Raw genomic sequence first — 21,510 nt, 5'->3', positions numbered from 1 at the left:
TAACTTATGATAGCTTAGCTACTTATGATAACTAATCAGATGGCTGCACTTGTGTGCATTATTATAATTAGGGCTTGTACGATCAATATCGAGTACGTTTAAATGCTGTACAGGTACACTTTAATGAATTACAGTGAAATATGACTGACATTTATACTTCTGTATTATGAGAATATTATCAAGTGCTTATGTCCACCATTGTTTTCAAATCAGACACTGTAAGGTCATGGTATTCTCCATCCATCCATAACCACCTACCCTGTGCAGGGTTGCGGGCAAGCTGGAGCCTATCCCAGCTAACTCTGGGCGAGAGGCGGGGTACACCCTGGACAAGTCACCAGATCATCACAGGGCTGACACACAGAGACAAACAACCATTCACACTCACATTCATACGGTCAATTCAGCAGCCTAATCTGCATGTCTTTGGACTGTGGGGGAGACCGGAGCACCCGGAGGAAACCCATGCAGACACAGGGAGAACATGCAAACTTCACACAGAAAGGCCGCTGTTAGCCACTGGGCTTGAACCCAGAACCTTCTTGCTGTAAGGCAACAGTGCTAACCACTACACCACCATGCTGCACAGGTCATGGTATTTTGTTCATTGTTACTGGTCCCATACACATTTTTGCAACTAATATCAGGTCTTACCAATATTTCAAACTGTGATTTGTTAATTTCTGACCAGTAAAAGTCAAAATATATAAAGCTATAAACCATTAAGCCAGGATCTGCCTTGTTTGCACAAGGTGAATCTTCTTTTGTGGGTAGAATCGACTCCAAACCTATGGGGCGGATTCTGAGTTTTTTATAACGAAGGCCAACTAATCCATAATAAAGTTTGATGACAACCACTTTCTTATTGAGTTTTATCAGTTTTGTTGAATAATTGTTAGAGGCCTATTTGAAAGAACTTAAAGGTTTTTGTATAGATGGTTTCTCACATGCAATAAGTCTGCGGCAGACCACAGTAGGACCCAAAACGAGAAAGTAACCGGTTCTCCAGGTCAATCACTGTCTCTCCAACTTTCTCATCATGCGTAAGAAGATCAAAGTCATTAATGGAGATCTTCATGTCTTTGTCTTGAGGCAGGAAGCATGACATCTCAAACATTCTGTCAATGAGAAAATGCAAATGTGGTTAACTATCATGACATGGTGCACAAATACATGAATGAGACTGTAATCCTTTGGAAAAAAAAATCATACTACCTTCCAAACACTGGGCTTATAGTATTTGGTATGTAATTGTCTCTGTCATCGATGGTCTTCTTCCCCAAAGTGATCTTAATGTATGGATCACACTACACAGAAATCAGTTTAAGCCACATTTAAAACAAGTGTATCATACAGAAATGGGGGAAAAACTCTGTTTGTGATTTAAGTGAAATTATTATTCTGTGTTAAGGAGCATGACACATACTAAACCGTTGTTGTCTTTGGGTTGCAGGTCAAATGCTCTGATTACGTAGATCCTGACAATACACTCCTGAGGGCCGCTGTCAGGAAGCTGACTGAACTGCGGTGGAGGTGCGGGTATGGACGGGTCATCGGAGAGCGGGTAGAGCTTGAAGGATCCCTGAAAATGAACAGTCATACAAACAGAGTAATTTAAACAATTCGTCCGATAGAATACATTCTATTATCCTCAACACAATTTTCAATATACATATGCAGAAAGTTTTTTTACCTTAAACTCCCCGACTACAGAGGGATCGTCCTCACTGGTGTCATTCTTTCCACGGTAGAGTTTGTAGGTGTTACAAAAATCAGTCAGCCCTTTATAGTCAGGCACAGTTTCGAGTTCAGAGTTGAACACCTGTAACAATATACACAATTCAGCAACATTGAAATTTTAAAATAAATATCTGTGTTTAATTTTGTTGACCAAATATTAATTTAAGTAACATGTGGAGTAAGGGCATATAAACATCTGAGCTGCATGTGAAACACCTTTATACGCTGCCTAAAATAATTCCATTTTACATAAAACATCTAGTCAATATTTATCTGAGACACTCCTTTGACAAAGATAAATATTTAACTTACAGTAACTATGAGTTTAGAGTTTACCTTCAGGGTGTCATATCCTTTCTGAAGGTATGGGCCACATTTCTCATATTCTCCAAGTGAAGCATAAAACTTACTCCACCAATCAATCGTCTCTTTCTCCTGGAATACAATGTGCACTATGTTTGGAATACTGAGTATTATTCTAATATCTAATGCGTAAAATACTTTAAATAAATAAATAAATAAATTACCTTCTCTTGCTGTCAGGTTTGATCCCAAGAAGAGAAAAAGAAGATAATGTTAAACATTAATGAGCCAAAAATATAATGATGGCAATAATGTTGAAAGCAGAGACTCTGTGTCAGTCAGGTTTAAACTAAATCACTCTGCATAGCTCGGAATCACAGTAAGGTGAGTGATGAGCAAAGGATGCAGACTCATTGCTTATAAGTGGATTCAGTGATTGCTCCCCAGTTTCCAAATGATCAAAGCATTGAAATTTGGAAAGAAGAAAAATTAAGTGATTTTAGATTCTCATGAGGGGTTGAACAGTGGTCATCTGAAATGCAAGCAAAAAAAAGTACATTTTCTAACTTGTTCACATCATTTATACCATACATACACGGAGTGGCAAAGGGTGAGCCATTTTGTCAAACGCTGTTGAGATGCTGTGCATAAACTGAAAATCACAATGCTGACAATGAAAACATGCTTATAGACACGGATACAAAAGAGCCCTAAAAATAATCCAGGTCAAGTAAATAAGGTTATGCCAAATACTCCACCTGTGTTTCGAGAAGAGGCCTTTCCTCTATGTTTATACGGAGTTCTTGAGGGGCAGCTGCCATCAAAGCCACTGCAGGACAAAATATATGACAAAAATCACATCACACCAGTTCTCTTTACAATAAAACGTCCGACAGAGATATTGTGACTTTTAGATGATTAATATATACAAGATGGTACCTTTAGATGACATAGCCACTTCAGCCACGGCGCTATATGGGTCACATCTGTATTCTACCAGCGAGTCAATGGTGCACTGGCCTACTACAGGCTTTCTCCCAAATGGCCTATGATCAACAACTTTCAGCACGATTGGCGGTGTGTACATCTCCTCTTTGGGCAAGAGCTTCAGGGTTAGGTAACAGATGCCTCAGGTCATTAACATTCAAATTGATTTGTTATTAAAAAAAGAAATAAATAAACACATCTTACCACTTTCAACTGAAGAACATTTTTAGGGAAGTTGGGGCTCTTTTTCATGTTCTTGATGACAGCAGACTGAATCCTCTCACCTCCACACTCCACCACCAAGCTCGGAGAGGCCACTGGTGCCAGCTGGTAGGTTTTCATGTTGCGTAAACCCCATACCAGAATCTACACAAATCACATCATGTGATTTTTAAAAAACAAACAAACAAAAAAAAACCCCAAAAAACACATGACTAACAATTACGATGTTTTTCTGAAATCAAAATGTGCTATAGATCTGGGTGTTTACATATTATTTCAACTGATTAGAGAAGAGAAACCAGATTTCCTAAAGTTAATCAATTAACAAATATTGCTGCATGTCTATGTTCAAAACTCAGTTTACCTCTATGGCAGTGAGCTGCACTACAGGACGAATCCCCTGAGGCACCATGTATAGTGTGTCTCCTCTCTTTGGTGGGACAAGGGGAAGTTCAGTCTCATTTCCCTGAAGGAAGTCACAGAAATATCACATTACTACTACACAGAATTACTATCAGTTCATGATCATTGATACTTTCTTAGCAGGAATTAGATACTGGCACCTTGTTCCTTAAAATGAGCTCTGCAGAAACTAGTATTTGTCCACCAGGCGTTTCCTTGTTCATGACAGGACACCAGAGAAGCTTAGGAGATGTAGCCATGCCTGGGTTCAGTTTCACTAATGGCAGACAGCTACTCCTGCCCAACAGCTCATCTTTGCCCTGGAACAGGCATGGCCATATTGAAATACGTCCAAATTATGTCAAAGTTACATTACATTAGTGTCTTGAATAAGTATTCACCCCTCTTGAACTTTTCCAATTTTTTTCATGTTACAACATCAGCTGGACTTAAAAAGAGCTCATAATATTAAAATGGGGGATTCAATATAGTCTGCAACTATTCACCCCTGTTGCTGTGAAACACTTAAATTTGCCATAATTTATAATCAAAGTGAAATAAGTCATATAATAAGTTTGAATAAAGTTAAAGTATCATTTGATTTCAGTATAGTTACATGTCTTCCTAGAAAGCCCCAGGGTTTGTTATAGAACAGATCTAAAGAAACAGCATCATGGGGGCGTCATGGCTCAGGTGGATAAGGCACCATACCATAAATCCGGGGACCCGGGTTTGATTCCGACCCGAGGTCATTTCCCGATCCCTCCCCGTCTCTCTCTCCCACTCATTTCCTGTCTCTACACTGTCCTATCCAATAAAGGTGAAAAAAGCCCAAAAAATATCTTTAAAAGAAACAGCATCATGAAGAACAAAGAGCAATTAGAACAGGTTCTGGAAGAGTATCACTCAAAGTATGGTTATCAAAAAATATCTCAAACCTCCCATAAAGCACAGTTAAACCCATTATTTTAAAAGGTATAGAATAAGACGCAACCACGACTCTTCTTCGAGGAGGCCATCCAACAAGTCATCGACAGTGTAAGGAGGTCACATTCAGGGAAACAACCAAGAGGTCTCGGGTAACTCTTAACGTTATGCTACCACCATTATGCTTCACTGTCTGGATGTTATTCTTGAGGTGACTAGCAGTGCTGGGTTTCTGTGAAATGTACCGGTAGCATACCAAAAAGTTCAAGAGGGAACACTAACACAAGGCACTGTATGTTCAAAGTATACACACCACAAATATACTGTATATAAGCCATTCATAAAGATACAAATATTAGAATACAATCTGTATTTTCATCTGTAATTTCCTCAGTACTTTTCACGAAGATTATATTAAACCTTAGAGCTTGATAAAATTCCAATATACCACCGTGCTGTTAAATTCTTGAATCTTATTTGTCAGAATATGCTGAAAGTAGCTCTGACAATAGTTCAGCTCCAAGTCAAATCACATATTTATACTAATGAGTTCATTCTAATATATCATCATTTCGAGAGTAACAACTTACACAGGGACGTGTATGTCAGACGCATGACATAAATAGATTAAATAGCATATAATTGTTCATATGATTTAGTTTTCAGGGAGTCTCAACTGTCAGTGCTATGTAACTTTCAGCAGTAAGTCTGCTCCATTACGTTTTCAGACACAGGTGATCATCAGAACAGGGGGCTCTGCGGTTTCACAGGAACATATACAACCCCAAATCAGAAAAAGTTGGGACAGCATGTTGAAATTGAAATTAAAACTGAAAACAATCTTTGACCTGTATTGCACTCAAAACAATACAACAGCTCATTATTTGATGTTTTACCTCACGAATATTATAATTTTTCAAAAGAAACACATTTCAATTTTGATTCTTGCAACACATTAAAAAAAATTGGAATGGTAAAGCATTTACCACTTTATAACGTTGCCATTCCTTCTCACAACACTTAAAAGATGTTTCGGGACTGAAGACACCAAGTGATGAAGTGTTTCAGGTGTTATTTTGTCCCATTCTTCCTGCAAACAGGTCTTAAATTGTACAATAGTACAGGGTTGTCGTCATATTTTTCATTTCAAAATTCTCCACACATTCTCTGTTGGGGACAGACACCCTCTTCATCCACAGCCATGCCTTTGTAATGTGTGCAGAATGTGGTTTTCTTGTTGAAATATCCTTGGAAAAGATGTCATCTTGAACACAGCAAATGTTGCTCCAAAACCTCAGTGTACTTTTCTGCATTAATGCTGCCATCACAGAAGTGTAAGTTACTTTTGCCAAGGGCACTGACACAACCCCATACCATGACAGACCCTGGCTTTTGGACTTGTGGCTAGTAACAGTCTGGATGGTTCTTTTTGTCTTTGGCCCGGAGCACATGGCATCCATTTCTTCCAAAAAAAAAAAAGGCCTGTAATACTGATTTGTCTGACCACAATAAACATTTCCACTGTGTGATGGTCCATCCCAGATGCCTCTGAGCCCAGATAAGTTGATGATGCTTCTGGACACAGTTAACATAAGGCTTCATTTTTGCACAAAAAAGTTTTAACTGGAATTTGTGGATGTAACTCTGTATTGTAGTGCTTGACAAAGGTTTCTCAAAGTAATCCTGTGCCCATGTGGTTATATCAGCTATAAATGAATGACGGTTCTTGATGCAGTGCCGTCTGAGAGATCATAAATCACGGGTGTTCAGCTTAGGCTTGCGCCCTTGTCCTCACGCACTAAAATTCCTCCAGATTCCTTGAATAGTTTAATGATATTATGCACCATAGAGGGTGAACTATCCAAATCCTTTCGTATCGTTATTTGAGGAACATTGTCTTTAAACATTTCAATAATTTTCTCACGCATTTGGTGACAAACTGGAGATCTTTGGCCCATTTTTGCTCCTCAAACACTAGGCCTTTCCTGTATACTGATTTTGTACCAAATTACAATTACAGTCACCTGTTGACATCACCTGTTTCAAATCATATTATTATTTAATTGTTTTACCTCATTACTAGCCCTAAATTGCCCCATCCCAACTTTTTTTGGAATGTGTTGCAGGCCTGAAATGCAGGAATGGATGTATATTAACAAGTGAAATGAAGTTGACGAGACAAAACAAAACATGAAATATCTTGTGGTCATACTGTCTGCAATGAAATACAAGTCAAAGCTAAATTTCTTTTTATATTTCTATTTTCTATATCGTCCCATACCATTTCCATACCATTTTTTCTGATTTGGGATTGTGTGTGTGTGTGTGTTGATTACTTTCCTATATCAGTATGATTTCTTACTTATTGGGTAAAATTTTTTTAAAAATCTTATTGGGTGTTTTGGGCTTTTTGAATACTCAAGTCAAGTTAAAGTCCCTCTCATGCCAGAATCTGGTCTTCCCAGGAAGCCTCCTGTCCCATTACTAACCAACTCTTTAAGGTGTGGTGCGGTGCTGATCTCCGTTTCGATAGCCCTCGGCCTCTAGCCTACACAGCTAGGGTTACAGTGGGGGTCTGGTCCTCTGATAACCGTGAGAGTTTGACTTCCCCACTCACATCTGTATTGCAGCGTGCCTTGCCAGATGGTAGTTGATACCATTTTTATGATGGTCTTTGGTATGACCTGACCATGAGTAGAACTTGCGATCTCCCAGTCGAGAGGTGGACACGCTAACCACTAGGCCAACTCGCGGTCTTTTTGAATACTAGGTCACCCCAAACATTTTAAAGTAGTTAAGGAAAATAAGGACAAACCACTTGGTCACTGTCGAATATCTCCAACATAACTTGAGGTGGGTTGTGGGCAAGGATTTGAGGATCTCCAAAGATTTGCACTTTGTTGAAAATAAGAGTTTGATCCCAGGTTGGATTCAAGCTAGACTTGACTGTTTCTGTGGTCTGGCTCATGTGTAAAAATGACACATGCACATATGGATCTGTAATCAAACCAATAAAATCAGGGCCATTACAAAAAAAAATTACTTAATTAACATAAAGACATCAAGAAGAAGTCAGATAGTGGTTCACTAACCTGAGAAACTATCTTTGTCCAAGGCAAACAGGTTTCTGGCCTGGTAAACATAGACCCGTAGGTGGTATTCATAGGCTCCTGCAATGACAGAAGATTGGAAATGATTAAAATGTGCATATGATTGGACGAATAGAAAATAGCAGCCTTTATCATGAAATGTAACTTGAGTTAATAACATCTTACTTACGGTCAAAAGTACATGACACATTAGGTGTATTGGCTCCAAACAAGTTAGTGGCATCTGATTTTGAACCCTTGTCATCCCCCTTTCCTTCCTTATGCATTCCCTGTAAAGTAAATCAAATACAAACCCTAAGCCATTGAATATTTATTATAAATTAATTGAATTAATTTATTTATTTCAGGAACTTACACAGTGTAAATTAGTGCTGCAAAGTAGCTTCATTAAATTTACTCACCAGTGTCCCCTCTAATTTAAAGATGGCTGAAGCCCCGATGCTGTCTGAAGGTTCCATCTTCCTTCTCCAGCGGCGTCGGCGGAAAGAATCAGTGGAACGCTCCTTTTTGTGGAATTTCCATCCAATAAGAGAAGAAAACTCCCAACCTTCTGGATCTACTGCAGCTTTCTTCTAGTAAGGAAAGGAGACACACAAAAAGGAAACACAATAAACTGATGAGCTCAAAATGTCAATCAATTTTAATAAGAATTTATTATTGGGTAAATAAACTGATTAAACATCTGATTAAATTGTATTTTACTAGATAGCTGATATATCATACCTCAGTGGCTGAGGCACCACCAGCCATCTTTTTGCGTGGTCGGATTCTTCTTTTACGCCGGTGGACATGATACATTTTCTCAGCTGCCACCCAAGACCTAGGCTTATCATCAGGAGGAATCATGATGCCATATTCCCAACCTTTAACCAAATATTCACACTAATCAACTCGTGCAAAAACCTCATCTCAATACAGACAAACCAGCCAGCTGTCTAGCATAATTCATTTTTTAAGCCCTATTGCAACTTATGTAAGGAGGCTAACCGCGCTCATCTACTGCCCTTCTGTCATCAAAGGTCCACTCATCCATCCATTTCCATCCAGGAGGGCACTCTAGCTCCTCTGGGGAAGGAACCTTCTCTCCATTCTGTAAGCAGGTACTATACTCAAAACTCAAAATTCTCAAAAAGGGTTGTTAGGTCTTTTATAGTTATTTCTACATCAAAAAAAATCCTTGAAAACATTCAGCAAAATTTAAAATACGTATGTCAGTGTCCAACTACTGTATTAAAGTCTAAGGTACTGCATATGGTATGTGTACACTGATATTCGTACCACATCTGTATACTGTTCTGACGCTGCTGTCCACTCTCCTCCAGGATAACGGCTCTGATTCTCAAAAACTTCTTCCAAAAACTCACTGTGTCCTGCATCCGCTTCTGTTAGCAAACTATCACAAATATCACAATACAATTACAGTTAGGATACTAGTCATTAATTGTGATATTATATTATAAACTGCACATTTAAAATCGAGCTAACAATCAAGCTAAACTATGTACCTTTTCTCTGGATCCACGAACCAGTCACCTTCCCATTGCCAGCCTCGAGGGGGCATAAAATATTCCTTCTTTAGTTTCACTTCACCAGTCACGTCAGAGAACTTATGACGACTCAGCAGACCCGAAGTACCCCACTTGCCCAACATTTTCGCCTGGTTCTCATACTATCAAAAAGACAAATGCTATTTCTAATAGATCATTTCTCAGACAGCCTCACTGAAGAGTGAATGTGATTGGGTTAGAATATAAATATACATTTAAAAGAAACATGAATGGACTTACCAGTTCTGCAAAAACATTGAACGTTCCTTCAGCATAAGCATTGAACTTTTTCTCAACTGCAGCTAATCCCAGCCAAATATTCACCCGTATTTGGGCAGGGATCTTGGAACTCTTGCTTTTGTCCATTGGGTACTGCAGAAGAAGACAGTTAGCTTTACAGGACATAGTGATATACTGAGTCAGGCAGGTTCTAGCTGGTACTACAGTCATGTGAAAAAGAAAGTACACCCTCTTTCAAGTCTAGCTTTTAAGTGTGAGGACATAAAAAATCATCTGGTCATTACCAGGTCTTAAAATTAGGCAAATACAACATCAGATGACCAATAATACATGACATATTCACCCTGTCATTATTTATTTAACACAAAGTAAGCCAAAAATGCAGTAGCAGTGTGTGAAAAATTAAGTACACCCTTACTGCTTCCATAGAAATTATGAAGGCAATTAGCAGCCAGGTGTTGCTGATCAAATTAATTTGATTAATTGATCATCAGCCAGTGTGCAGTTTGCTGGTCTGGAGTACTCAAGTGTATGTTAACACAATGCCAAGGAGGAAAGACATCAGCAGTGATCTTAGAGAAGCAATTGTTGCCGCACATCAGTCTGGGAAGGGTTATAAGGCCATTTCTAAACAATTTGAAATTCATCATTCTACTGTGAGAAAGATTATCCAGAAGTGGAAAACATTCAAGACAGTTGCCAATCTTCCCAGGAGTGGACGTCCCAGCAAATTTACTCCAAGGTCAGGCTGTACGATGCTCAGAGAAACTGCAAAAAACCCAAGAACAACATCTAGGACTCTACAGGCCAAAGTTAGCATGTTAAATGTTAAAGTTCATGACAGTACAATTACAAAAAGACTGTGCAAGTATGGCTTGTTTGGAAGGGTTGCCAGAAGAAAGCCTCTTCTATCTAAAAAGAACATGGCAGCAAGGCTTAGGTTCGCAAAGATGCATCTGAACAAGCCACAAGACTTCTGGAACAATGTCCTTTGGACAGATGAGACCAAAGTGGAAATGTTTGGCCATAATGCACAGTGCCATGTTTGGCAAAAACCAAACACAATATATTAGCACAAACACCTCATACCAGCCATCAAGCACGGTGGTGGAGGGGTGATGATTTGGGCTTGTTTTGCAGCCACAGGGCCTGGGGACCTTGCAGTCATTGAGTCAACCATGAACTCCTCTGTATATCAAAGTATTCTAGAGGCAAATGTGAGGCCATCTGTCCAATAGCTAAAGCTTGGCTGCAACTGGGTCATGCAACAGGACAGTGATCCTGAGGACACCAGTGTTAGGACTGGGGACTGTCTTGGCCTCTAGAGGCCGCTGTTATTTCTTTATCTTGTCATGTTTGTTTTGGCCTCTAGAGGCCGCCACTGTTTCTGTGTTTTGTATTTGTTTTCATGTGCCTTTTACCCCACCTGTTCTTCATTTTCTGCCCCGCCTAGTTTCCTAATTAACCTGTGTATATATACTTCCTCAGTTTAGCCCCTTGTCACGGAGTCTTTGTGCTGCTTATGGCTAGTAACCTCTGTCTCATGTACCTTGCTTTTGTCCTTGTGTTTTTTGGTATTTTGCTTTCTTTTTGGACTTTGTACCTTTTGGATCTTCTGAGTGTTTGCATTTTTGTCTTTTCTTTTCTGATTTTTGAACGTTGAACTTTTGGATGTTTTTTATTTTCCCTTATATCTTCTGAGCGTTTGGATTTTACTTTTGTTATTTTTTGCTTTGGATTTTGGATCTTCTGAGTGTTGTAAATAAACTGTTTTTGTACTCTACTTTCGCCTCACTCCTCTGCACTTGAGTCATTCCCCTGGTGGCCTAGTGGGGGTTTGCTGGATTACTACACCAACGACCCGGGTTCAATTCCCAGCAAAACCCTAACAGAAAGTCTCCGTCATGACCGACTCAGCAGAGGCTGCTTCAACTGTCTACCCAGCCAACCTTCAGGGAATTATGGCAGCTTTAACATGCTTTGGAGCGACCATGGACACTCATGGACGAACACTCGCAAGCCAACATGAGGCCCTTGCTTGCCACGAGGTACTGCTTCAGCAAATTGGGAAAGCCCTGGCACAGCTGACTCCTACGCCCGCATCTCCCCCTCCTGATCTTGCTCCTGCTCCACCATCTGCTCCTGTTCAAGTGTTCAGCTGACGCTGCCTCCGTCACCTCGCGAACCCTGCCTTCCTGCACCACAGAAGTATGGCGGCAAGCATGGTGAGTGCCGGGAGTTCCTTACCCAGTGCCAACTCACCTTTGAGCTCCAGCCTTCCACCTACACTACGGATCACCGCAAGATCGCATATGTGATAACCTTGTTAGCTGATAAGGCACGAGCTTGGGCAACAGCCGTCTGGCAAAGACAGGGACCTGAGTGTTCGGACTTCAAGCTGTTTATGGAGGAGATGCTTCGGGTCTTCGATCAGGCAGACATCAGTAAAGATGCAGCCAGGAAGCTCATGTCCGTCCGACAGGAGGGAAGCGTTGCAGACTACGCCATCTCGTTCCGGACGCTCGCAGCAGTCAGTGGGTGGAATGAGACGGCCCTGGTTTCAGCCTTCCACCATGGCCTGTCTGACCCCATCAAAGACGGTCTGGCCTCTATCGGATGCCCAAGTGACCTCGAAACCCTGATCTCACATGCCATTCGTCTTGACAACAGGACTAGAGAGCCCCGCCGAGTCCTGAGCTTCCCCGGCCTCACTGCCTCAACCTGGAGCCCATCTACCTCTTCCAGTGACTGTCCGGAGCCCATGCAAGTGGGCCGTACCCGTCTCTCCGCATCTGAGAGGGAGCGCAGAAGGAGGGACAAGTGCTGCATCTACTGTGGCAAGCCTGGCCACTTCCGAGCATCATGTCCCAAGCTCTCGGGAAAAGGACCGCCCCATCCAGCCGAGGGAGGGTTGTGACGGGGCCTACCCTCTCTCCTGAACTTCCTGGCCAAGGAGTCTACATCCCGGTCTCCATCTCCTGGGGTGAGTCCATCCACTCTTGCCAGGCCTTGCTAGACTCCGGGGTGGCTGGAAACTTTATGGACGTCCACTTCGCCCGAACTATCAATGTCCCAACTGCACCTCTTGAAGTCCCGCTGTCTGTGTCTGCCCTGGATGGCCAAGCTTTAGGTGATGGAAGAGTCACCCAAGTAACTTCTCCAGTCTTTCTCCAGTCTCAAGGTCACCAAGAAAAAATATCCCTGCACCTGATTCATTCACCAGAGTTCCCGGTGATTCTAGGCCTTCCTTGGCTTACCTGTCACAACCCGCGCATAGACTGGGTAACTAGCCAGGTTGCGGAATGGGGCCCTGCATGCCATGCCTCTTGTTTGCTCTCTAGCTCTCCTGTGTCTCCTGCCGAGCCTCCTGATCTCACCGAGTTATCTCAAGTTCCCACAGAGTACTGGGACCTTAAAGAAGTCTTCAGCAAGAGTAGGGCCGCCGTTCTTCCTCCACACCGTGCCTACGACTGTGCCATCGACTTGCTCCCTGGGACTACCCCTCCTCGGGGCAGACTGTTCTCCCTCTCTCAGCCAGAACACAAGGCCATGGAGGAATACATCAAGGACGCCCTGGTCTCTGGGTTCATTCGACCCTCCACCTCACCTGCTGGTGCCGGCTTCTTCTTTGTCGGCAAGAAGGATGGGGGGCTCCGACCATGTATTGACTACATGGGCCTGAACAAGATCACTGTGCGCAACCGCTATCCCCTTTCGCTGATGTCCACAGCATTCGACCTGCTCCAAGGCGCCACCGTCTTCACCAAGTTGGACTTACGGAACGCATACCACCTCATCCGTATCTGACAGGGAGACGAGTGGAAGACTACCTTTAACACCCTGTCAGGGCACTACGAGTGCCAGGTGATGCCCTTCGGACTCACCAATGCACCAGCTGTTTTTCAGGCCCTTATCAATGACGTCTTGAGGGACATGATCAATCAGTACGTTTTCGTCTACCTCGATGACATCCTAATCTTTTCCAAGACCGTGCAGGAGCACCGCCACCATGTCCGCCAGGTTCTCCAGAGGCTGCTACGAACAATCTGTTCACTAAGGCCCAGAAATGCGAGTTTCATGTTCCTGAGGTCTCCTTTCTGGGTTTTATTGTATGGACAGGCCAACTCCAGATGGATCCAGCCAAGACCCTGGCCGTCCGGGACTGGCCCACCCCCAAGTCCGTCAAAGCGGTTCAGCGGTTCTTAGGATTTGCTAACTTCTACCGCAAGTTTGTCAGGAACTTCAGTTCTGTAGCAGCGCCCATATTGGACCTCACCAAAAGGACAGGTGGATCGTATGTCTGGTCTCCTCAGGCGGAAAAGGCGTTCAAAGACTCTGCTGTCTACCTTCATCTTAACAACAAAGGACACTCATTTCAGGATTCCAACGTATGCATTTTAGCCAGAGAGGATCGTTGGTATGAGCGAGGAGTTAAAGAAGCCATTTTTGTCAACCTGGAACGGCCATCACTGAACAGAGGTGGGGGTCTAAGACATAATTTATCAGCCACCTACAATGCAGTCCTTGGCACACTTCCCATACAACTGAATGCACACCAAAACCCAGCTGTTTTCAGTGGCTCACAGGAGGACAGAGAGAATCAGCATTCCATTGATCACCTTAACGGGCAATCCATTGATCACCCTAACGACTCTCGAGGCCATTCACATTCAGCCCCCAGTGACCCACACCAACAGGATGACTCAACGACACCTTAGATGAGCTTTTCATCCATGAGAGGATAAATACCTGATACTCCCTACCAGTCAGACAGAACTGAAGAAGCCTTTCGGATGAGAGGTGAAACGTCTTCAAGAATCTTCAAGCAAGTCCAGTTGCTCTCTTTTACCACCCATAGTTACTATGACCTGGATGACTGAGAATATTCACAGACAAAGACCTCAAGCACCGCTTCTGCACGGCACCCATTCTGGTCCTCCCGGACCCTTCGCAACCCTTCATCGTCGAGGTGGACGCCTCGGACAGCAGTGTCGGCGTGGTCCTCTCTCAACGCTCGGAAGGAAGGTTGCACCCCTGCGCATACTTCTCCCACTGCCTGAGTCCTGCGGAGTCCCGGTATGACGTGGGGGATCGAGAACTGCTAGCAGTTAAACTGGCCCTTGAGGAGTGGAGGCACTGGCTGGAGGGAGCGCAACATCCATTTCTGGTCTGGACGGACCACAAGAACCTGGAGTACCTCCAGCAAGCCAAGAGACTCAATCCACGACAGGCTAGGTGGGCCTTGTTTTTCAGTCGGTTCGACTTCACCCTATCATACCGCCCCGGGTCTAAGAACACCAAACCTGACGCGCTTTCCAGGCTGTTCGATCCCACCAACAGGGAGAGTGAAGTTGGGCCTATTATCCCTGTGTCCCGGATTGTGGCCCCTGCCCGCTGGGGTGTTGAGGAGGCCATCCGACGAGCCCAACACCAAGACCCCGGTCCTGGGACGGGGCCACCGGACCTCTTGTACGTCCCACGTCAAGCCTGGGCCAAGGTCCTCCAGTGGGGTCACTCGTCCCCTCTCACCGCCCACCTGGGAGCTCGGAGGACCCTGGACTTCTTGAAAAGACGCTTCTGGTGGCCAAGCATGGAGAAGGAAGTAAGGTAATTCATCCTGTCTTGTGATGTGTGCACCAGAAGCAAGAACCCACGACAGCATCCCCAGGGCCTCCTGCATCCTCTGCCTATTCCCCGGTGTCCCTGGTCCCATGTGGCGGTCGACTTCATCACGGGCCTTCCACACTCTCAAGGTAACACGGTCATTTTAGTCATAGTCGACAGATTCTCCAAGGCCTGCTGCTTTATACCGCTGTGCAAGCTCCCTTCTGCCCTTGAAACAGCCCAACTAATATTTACGCATGTCTTCCGAGTCTTTGGTCTCCCACAGGACATCGTCTCAGACCGGGGGCCCCAGTTCTCCTCCCGAGTGTGGCGCGGGTTCTGCAAGCTCATCAGGGCCACTGCCAGCCTCTCCTCTGGGTTCCACCCCCAGTCCAATGGCCAGACGGAGAGGCTCAACCAGGACCTGGAAACCACCCTGCGAGGCCTGGTGATGGATAACCCGACATCATGGAGCACCTGGCTGCCATGGGCGGAGTATGCCCACAACACTCTGCAGTCGTTGGCCACCAGGTTGTCGCCGTTCCAGTGCCAATTCGGGTTCCAGCCACCTTTGTTCCCAGAACAGGAGGAGGACGCTGGGATGCCCTCAGTCAACCAGTATGTGAGACGGTGTCGCAAGACCTGGAACAAGGTCAGGAGGACCCTCATCCAGACTTCCAGGGCCAACCAGACTCAGGCCAACCACCATAGAAGGCCTGCCCACATTTTCCGCCCTGGGCAGCGGGTTTGGCTGTCCACCAAGGACCTTCCGCTGCGGGTGGAGAACCGCAAGCTTGCTCCTCGCTACATTGGCCCCTTCAAGGTTGTGCGCAGGGTGAACCCTGTCGCCTACCGGCTCCAGTTGCCCCGGACTCTTAGGATCAACCCCACATTCCATGTATCCCTGTTGCGGCCCATACTGTCGTCCTCGTATGCCACTGCCCCTAGGAACCCCCCCCCCCCCCCCCCCCCCCCGCATCCTCCAGGGTCAGACCGTGTTCACTGTGCGCCGCCTGCTCGACTCCCGCCGGGTCCACGGTGGGCTTCAATATCGAGTGGACTGGGAGGGCTATGGCCCTGAGGAGCGCTGTTGGGTCCCCACTCGGGACGTATTAGACAAAGAACTTTGTCGGGACTTCCATTCGGCCCATCCGGATCGCCCTGGGAACGTCAGGAGACGCTCCTTGAGGGGGGGGGGTCCTGTTAGGACTGGGGACTGTCTTGGCCTCTAGAGGCCGCTGTTATTTCTTTATCTTGTCATGTTTGTTTTGGCCTCTAGAGGCCACCACTGTTTCTGTGTTTTGTGTTTGTTTTCATGTGCCTTTTACCCCACCTGTTCTTCATTTTCTGCCCCGCCTAGTTTCCTAATTAACCTGTGTATATATACTTCCTCAGTTTAGCCCCTTGTCACGGAGTCTTTGTGCTGCTTATGGCTAGTAACCTCTGTCTCGTGTACCTTGCTTTTGTCCTTGTGTTTTTTGGTATTTTGCTTTCTTTTTGGACTTTGTACCTTTTGGATCTTCTGAGTGTTTGCATTTTTGCCTTTTCTTTTCTGATTTTTGAACGTTGAACTTTTGGATGTTTTTTATTTTCCCTTATATCTTCTGAGCATTTGGATTTTACTTTTGTTATTTTTTGCTTTGGATTTTGGATCTTCTGAGCGTTGTAAATAAACTGTTTTTGTACTCTACTTTCGCCTCACTCCTCTGCACTTGAGTCATTCCCCTGGTGGCCTAGTGGGGGTTTGCTGGATTACTACACCAGTGACCCGGGTTCGATTTCCAGCAAAACCCTAACAACCAGCAAATCTACAGCAGAATGGCTGAAAAAGAAAAGAATCAAGGTGTTGGAATGGCCAAGTCAAAGTCCAGACCTCAACCCAATTGAAATGCTGTGGTGGGACCTTAAGAGAGCTGTGCATAAACCAATGCTCTCAAACATGAATGAACTGAAGCAATGTTGTAAAGAAGAGTGGGCCAAAATTCCTCCACAATGATGTGAGAGACTGATAAAATCATACAGAAAATGATTGCTTCAAGTTATTGCTGCAAAAGGTGGTTGTACAAGCTATTGAATCATGAGGTGTACTTACATTTTCACACATGGATTCTGCATTTTCACTTAATTTATGTTAAATAAGCAATGACACGGTGGAATCTGTTGTGTGTCGCTTTACACCTGAGGTTAGATTTGCATAATTTTAGGACCTGGTAATAATCAGGTGTTTTTTTGTGTCTTGATTGATAAAACCATGTAACTGGAAGAGGGTGTACTTTCTTTTTCACATGATTGTATTAGTCCTCATCCATTTACATGAGTACATATGGTACATGAGTATCATGTATGCTCAACATTATTACTTTAGCAGTAGTGTTCTAATAGTATAATAATACGTTTAGAAAGATGGTCTGGGTTTTTCCACAGTACTGGCCACACGCCTCCTCGCTGTACACCGAATACAGAACTTGATGAGCTGGAATGCGACAGTAGGCCACCCGTTTCTCTCCTCTCAACATCCAGATAATCACATCAGGCATGCTGTTCTGGGGCTATAGAGGACATATAAAACTCATAAGATTTATATGAATGGCAAATACAATTCACATTCTAATCATAGTGTTCAATTCTAGCAGAAGACTGAGTTGTGTGAAGCTAAGAATAAACATTTAAAAAATAACAGCTGTTTAACAAGCTCTGAAAAAGTAACCACCTCCACAGACAGTTTTTTAAGTTTGTCCAGCCAGCTATCAATGGTGACCATATTCTCTGTAATGTCACGGCGCTCCTTTAACGAGTCCTCAGCTGCAGTCAGGATGCTCTGCAAGGTGCTGTCTCGTAGCTTCTTAATCTGGATATCCAGGGCTGTGAGGTTAGCATTACCCTCCAGATCTGGGAGTTTAAAGCTAAGGGGATTGATTTTGGATTTAGAAACACTGATGCTTTAGCAAGCCTTCATATCAGTCAATCTTCACATGATGATATCAATACTTCATGCGTTAATAAGCCCTAATACTTAAAACATAATGTTGTAAAATGTGCAGGAGGAAATAAATTAACCTCACCTGCTGATGTCCTCTATGAGCTGGCTAAAAAGTTTGTCCTGAATCTCATAAAGGTCTAAGTCTGGGACTTTAGCCAGTACTGCAGTTTCCAGCTCGGTGATGTTATTTTGCTGAAATTAGTGAACAGGTTATGACAAACAGTTTACAATTCCAAGTAATATCAGAGAGAATGAAGTCACCAGAATTTTTAGAGTGCAGAATTAATTGTTTAAATGTGTGTAACCAGTCAACAATATACATACCAAACGGTCTGCAATGTGAAGAATGATGTTAAGAGCATCTAAGCGATGACTGATATCCTCCCAAAATGACATCACAGCAACAACAGGCTTTGTGTCAGCCCAGGGCAAGTAATAGTACTGATTACCTATAAAGCCAGAATGCAGAGAATCACTAACCTGGAGCCAGTCTGATTTTACAATATACTCAGTATACTCCAAAAGTACCCTGTTTCAACAGTTGAATCACTGTATACACTGGTTCCACAGTATACTCTTAATATACTCTGAAACCAACCCTAAACCAACCCTGATTCCAGAGCATGCACTTAATATACCCTGAAACCAAACGAATTATATACAATGGTGCTTGAAAGTTTGTGAACCCTTTAGAATTTTCTATATTTCTGCATAAATATGACCTAAAACATCATCAGATTTTCACACAAATCCTAAAAGTAGATAAAGAGAACCCAGTTAAACAAATGAGACAAAAATATTATACTTGGTCACTTATTTATTGAGGAAAATGATCGAATATTACATATCTGTGAGTGGCAAAAGTATGTGAACCTTTGCTTTCAGTATCTGGTTTGACCGCCTTGTGCAGCAATAACTGCAACTAAACGTTTTCGGTAACTGTTGATCAGTCCTGCACACCGGCTTGGAGGAATTTTAGCCCATTCCTCCGTACAGAACAACTTCAACTCTGGGATGTTGGTGGGTTTCCTCACATGAACTGCTCGCTTCAGGTCCTTCCACATTTCCATTGGATTAAGGTCAGGACTTTGACTTGGCCATTCCAAAACATTAACTTTATTCTTCTTTAACCATTCCTTGGTAGAACGACTTGTGTGCATAGGGTCATTGTCTTGCTGCATGACCCACCTTCTCTTGAGATTCAGTTCATGGACAGATGTCCTGACATTTTCCTTTAGAATTCGCTGGTATAATTCAGAATTCATTGTTCCATCAATGATGGCAAGCCGTCCTGGCCCAGATGCAGCAAAATAGGCCCAAACTATGGTACTACCACCACCATGTTTCACAGATGGGATAAGGTTCTTATGCTGGAGTGCAGTGTTTTCCTTTCTCCAAACATAACGCTTCTCATTGAAACCAAAAAGTTCTATTTTGGTCTCATCCGTCCACAAAACATTTTTCCAATAGCCTTCTGGCTTGTCCACGTGATCTTTAGCAAACTGCAGATGAGCAGCAATGTTCTATTTGGAGAGCATTGGCTTTCTCCTTGCAACCCTGCCATGCACACCATTGTTGTTCAGTGTTCTCCTGATGGTGGACTCATGAACATTAACATTAGCCAATGTGAGACAGCCCTTCAGTTGCTTAGAAGTTACCCTGGGTTCCTTTGTGACCTCGCCGACTATTACACACCTTGCTCTTGGAGTGATCTTTGTTGGTCGACCACTCCTGGGGAGGGTAACAATGGTCTTGAAATTCCTCCATTTGTACACAATTTGTGTGACTGTGGATTGGTGGAGTCCAAACTCTTTAGAGATTGTTTTGTAACCTTTTCCAGCCTGATGAGCATCAACAATGCTTTTTCTGCGGTCCTCAGAAATCTCCTTTGTTCGTGCCATGACACACTTCCACAAATGTGTTTTGAAGATCAGACTTTGATAGATCCCTGTTCTTTAAATAAAACAGGGTGCCCATTCACACCTGATTGTCATCCCATTGATTGAAATCACCTGACTCGAATTTCACCTTCAAATTAGCTGCTAATCCGAGAGGTTCACATACTTTTGCCACTCACAGATATGTAATATTGGATCATTTTCCTCAATAAATAAATGACCAAGTGTAATATTTTTGTCTCATTTGTTTAACTGGGTTCTCTTTATCTACTTTTAGGACTTGTGTGAAAATCTGATGATGTTTTAGGTCATATTTATGCAGAAATATAGAAAATTCTAAAGGGTTCACAAACTTTCAAGCACCACTGTAGAATGCTCTTATTTTACTCTGAAACTACAGTGATTTCAAAGTAGGCACTGAATACACTATGAAGTCAAACCAATTCTACAGTATGTTATCACTATACTGTGGGCGGCATGGTGGTGCAGTGGTTAGCACTGTTGCCTCACAGCAAGAAGGTTCCGGGTTTGAACCTCATGGCTGATGGGGGCCTTTCTGTGTGGAGTTTGCATGTTCTCCCTGTGTCTGCGTGGGTTTTCTCCAGGCGCTCTGGTTTCCTCCCACAGTTCAAAGACATGCAGATTAGGTAAAATACCCAGAAACTACACTGTAAAACATTTCAGCCTTGTTTAGTTGTGTCCACTTACTGTTTTGCTTTAACTCAATGAGCTCTGAGAAGTGTTTTAATTTGAAAACTGTGCAAGTTTTCAAAGGTTAGACTTGAATTACTTAGTTGTCTTGACTAATTGAGACTTTTTCTGAGTTGAAACAAAGATAATCGTCAAATTGAGTTAACTTGCATTTTCAATGCAGCAGGTGAACTTGCATTTCCAAGTTAAACCAATTTGGAATGTTTTACAGTGTGGGTTTGTACAAGCCAGTGCATACTTAGTGCTGGTTCCAAGCCTGGAGAGATTGGGGAGGGTTGTGTCAGGAAGGGCATCCGGTGTAAAACCTATGCCAAAGCAAATATACGGAACAGATCCACTGTGGCGACCCCTAACGGGAGCAGCCAAAAGAAGAAGTTGTTGCTATACTGCAATTTTGCCAGTGCTCCACAGTCTCCAAACCACTTTGATTTCACAGTATACTCTCGTTATAAATTAAAATGACTCTGATTCCACAGAATGTTCTCAGTATACTGAAGTATGCTAATATTATATTCTAAAATATGGTTATTCTGCAGTACATTTTAGGATACTCAGAATCCACCACTACACTCTGCAGGATACTCTGTATACTCAGATACCATCTTGATTGTCTTTACCATCAAACATGGCACAGCTGTATTGAGTGGTTGAAGCGAGAGGTTTGCATGTACAGTCCAGTTTATTGCCATAGTTCCCAATGCTAACTTCAAACTGAATAGGCTCTCCGGGCTCTTGTATCATGGTGGCACTGTGGAACACAGCACACAGGCAGTACTTCCTCCTTCGCTGGTATTTCTATAAAATAAATCAATGTGTAAAAATGACATGCAAATGCAACA

General features: G+C 43.3%; 1 protein-coding gene across 1 annotated transcript in view; it reads right to left on the bottom strand.

Moving 5' to 3' along the window:
* myof (myoferlin) overlaps positions 1 to 21,510 on the bottom strand; it is a 93,787-nt gene that overhangs the window by 19,358 nt on the left and 52,919 nt on the right. Inside the window, exons 19-43 of the mRNA XM_060939607.1 lie at positions 21,289 to 21,466; positions 18,387 to 18,511; positions 18,145 to 18,254; positions 17,793 to 17,985; positions 17,476 to 17,631; positions 9,479 to 9,610; positions 9,197 to 9,360; positions 8,970 to 9,084; positions 8,679 to 8,781; positions 8,415 to 8,554; positions 8,093 to 8,260; positions 7,861 to 7,960; positions 7,674 to 7,751; positions 7,397 to 7,578; positions 3,816 to 3,974; positions 3,617 to 3,718; positions 3,235 to 3,396; positions 2,983 to 3,148; positions 2,802 to 2,872; positions 2,268 to 2,276; positions 2,077 to 2,175; positions 1,694 to 1,822; positions 1,427 to 1,582; positions 1,216 to 1,307; positions 948 to 1,118 (exon numbers count right to left, since the gene is read on the bottom strand). Of these exons, the coding sequence (XP_060795590.1) occupies positions 948 to 1,118; positions 1,216 to 1,307; positions 1,427 to 1,582; positions 1,694 to 1,822; positions 2,077 to 2,175; positions 2,268 to 2,276; positions 2,802 to 2,872; positions 2,983 to 3,148; positions 3,235 to 3,396; positions 3,617 to 3,718; positions 3,816 to 3,974; positions 7,397 to 7,578; positions 7,674 to 7,751; positions 7,861 to 7,960; positions 8,093 to 8,260; positions 8,415 to 8,554; positions 8,679 to 8,781; positions 8,970 to 9,084; positions 9,197 to 9,360; positions 9,479 to 9,610; positions 17,476 to 17,631; positions 17,793 to 17,985; positions 18,145 to 18,254; positions 18,387 to 18,511; positions 21,289 to 21,466 (3,260 nt within the window). The remainder of the gene's footprint in view (positions 1 to 947; positions 1,119 to 1,215; positions 1,308 to 1,426; positions 1,583 to 1,693; positions 1,823 to 2,076; positions 2,176 to 2,267; positions 2,277 to 2,801; positions 2,873 to 2,982; positions 3,149 to 3,234; positions 3,397 to 3,616; positions 3,719 to 3,815; positions 3,975 to 7,396; positions 7,579 to 7,673; positions 7,752 to 7,860; positions 7,961 to 8,092; positions 8,261 to 8,414; positions 8,555 to 8,678; positions 8,782 to 8,969; positions 9,085 to 9,196; positions 9,361 to 9,478; positions 9,611 to 17,475; positions 17,632 to 17,792; positions 17,986 to 18,144; positions 18,255 to 18,386; positions 18,512 to 21,288; positions 21,467 to 21,510) is intronic.

This window comes from Neoarius graeffei, chromosome 14, assembly GCF_027579695.1.
Source record: "Neoarius graeffei isolate fNeoGra1 chromosome 14, fNeoGra1.pri, whole genome shotgun sequence".
Classification (NCBI taxonomy): domain Eukaryota; kingdom Metazoa; phylum Chordata; class Actinopteri; order Siluriformes; family Ariidae; genus Neoarius; species Neoarius graeffei.
The sequence above is the reverse complement of the archived record's forward strand: the minus strand, read 5'-3'. Positions and strand labels throughout refer to the sequence as shown.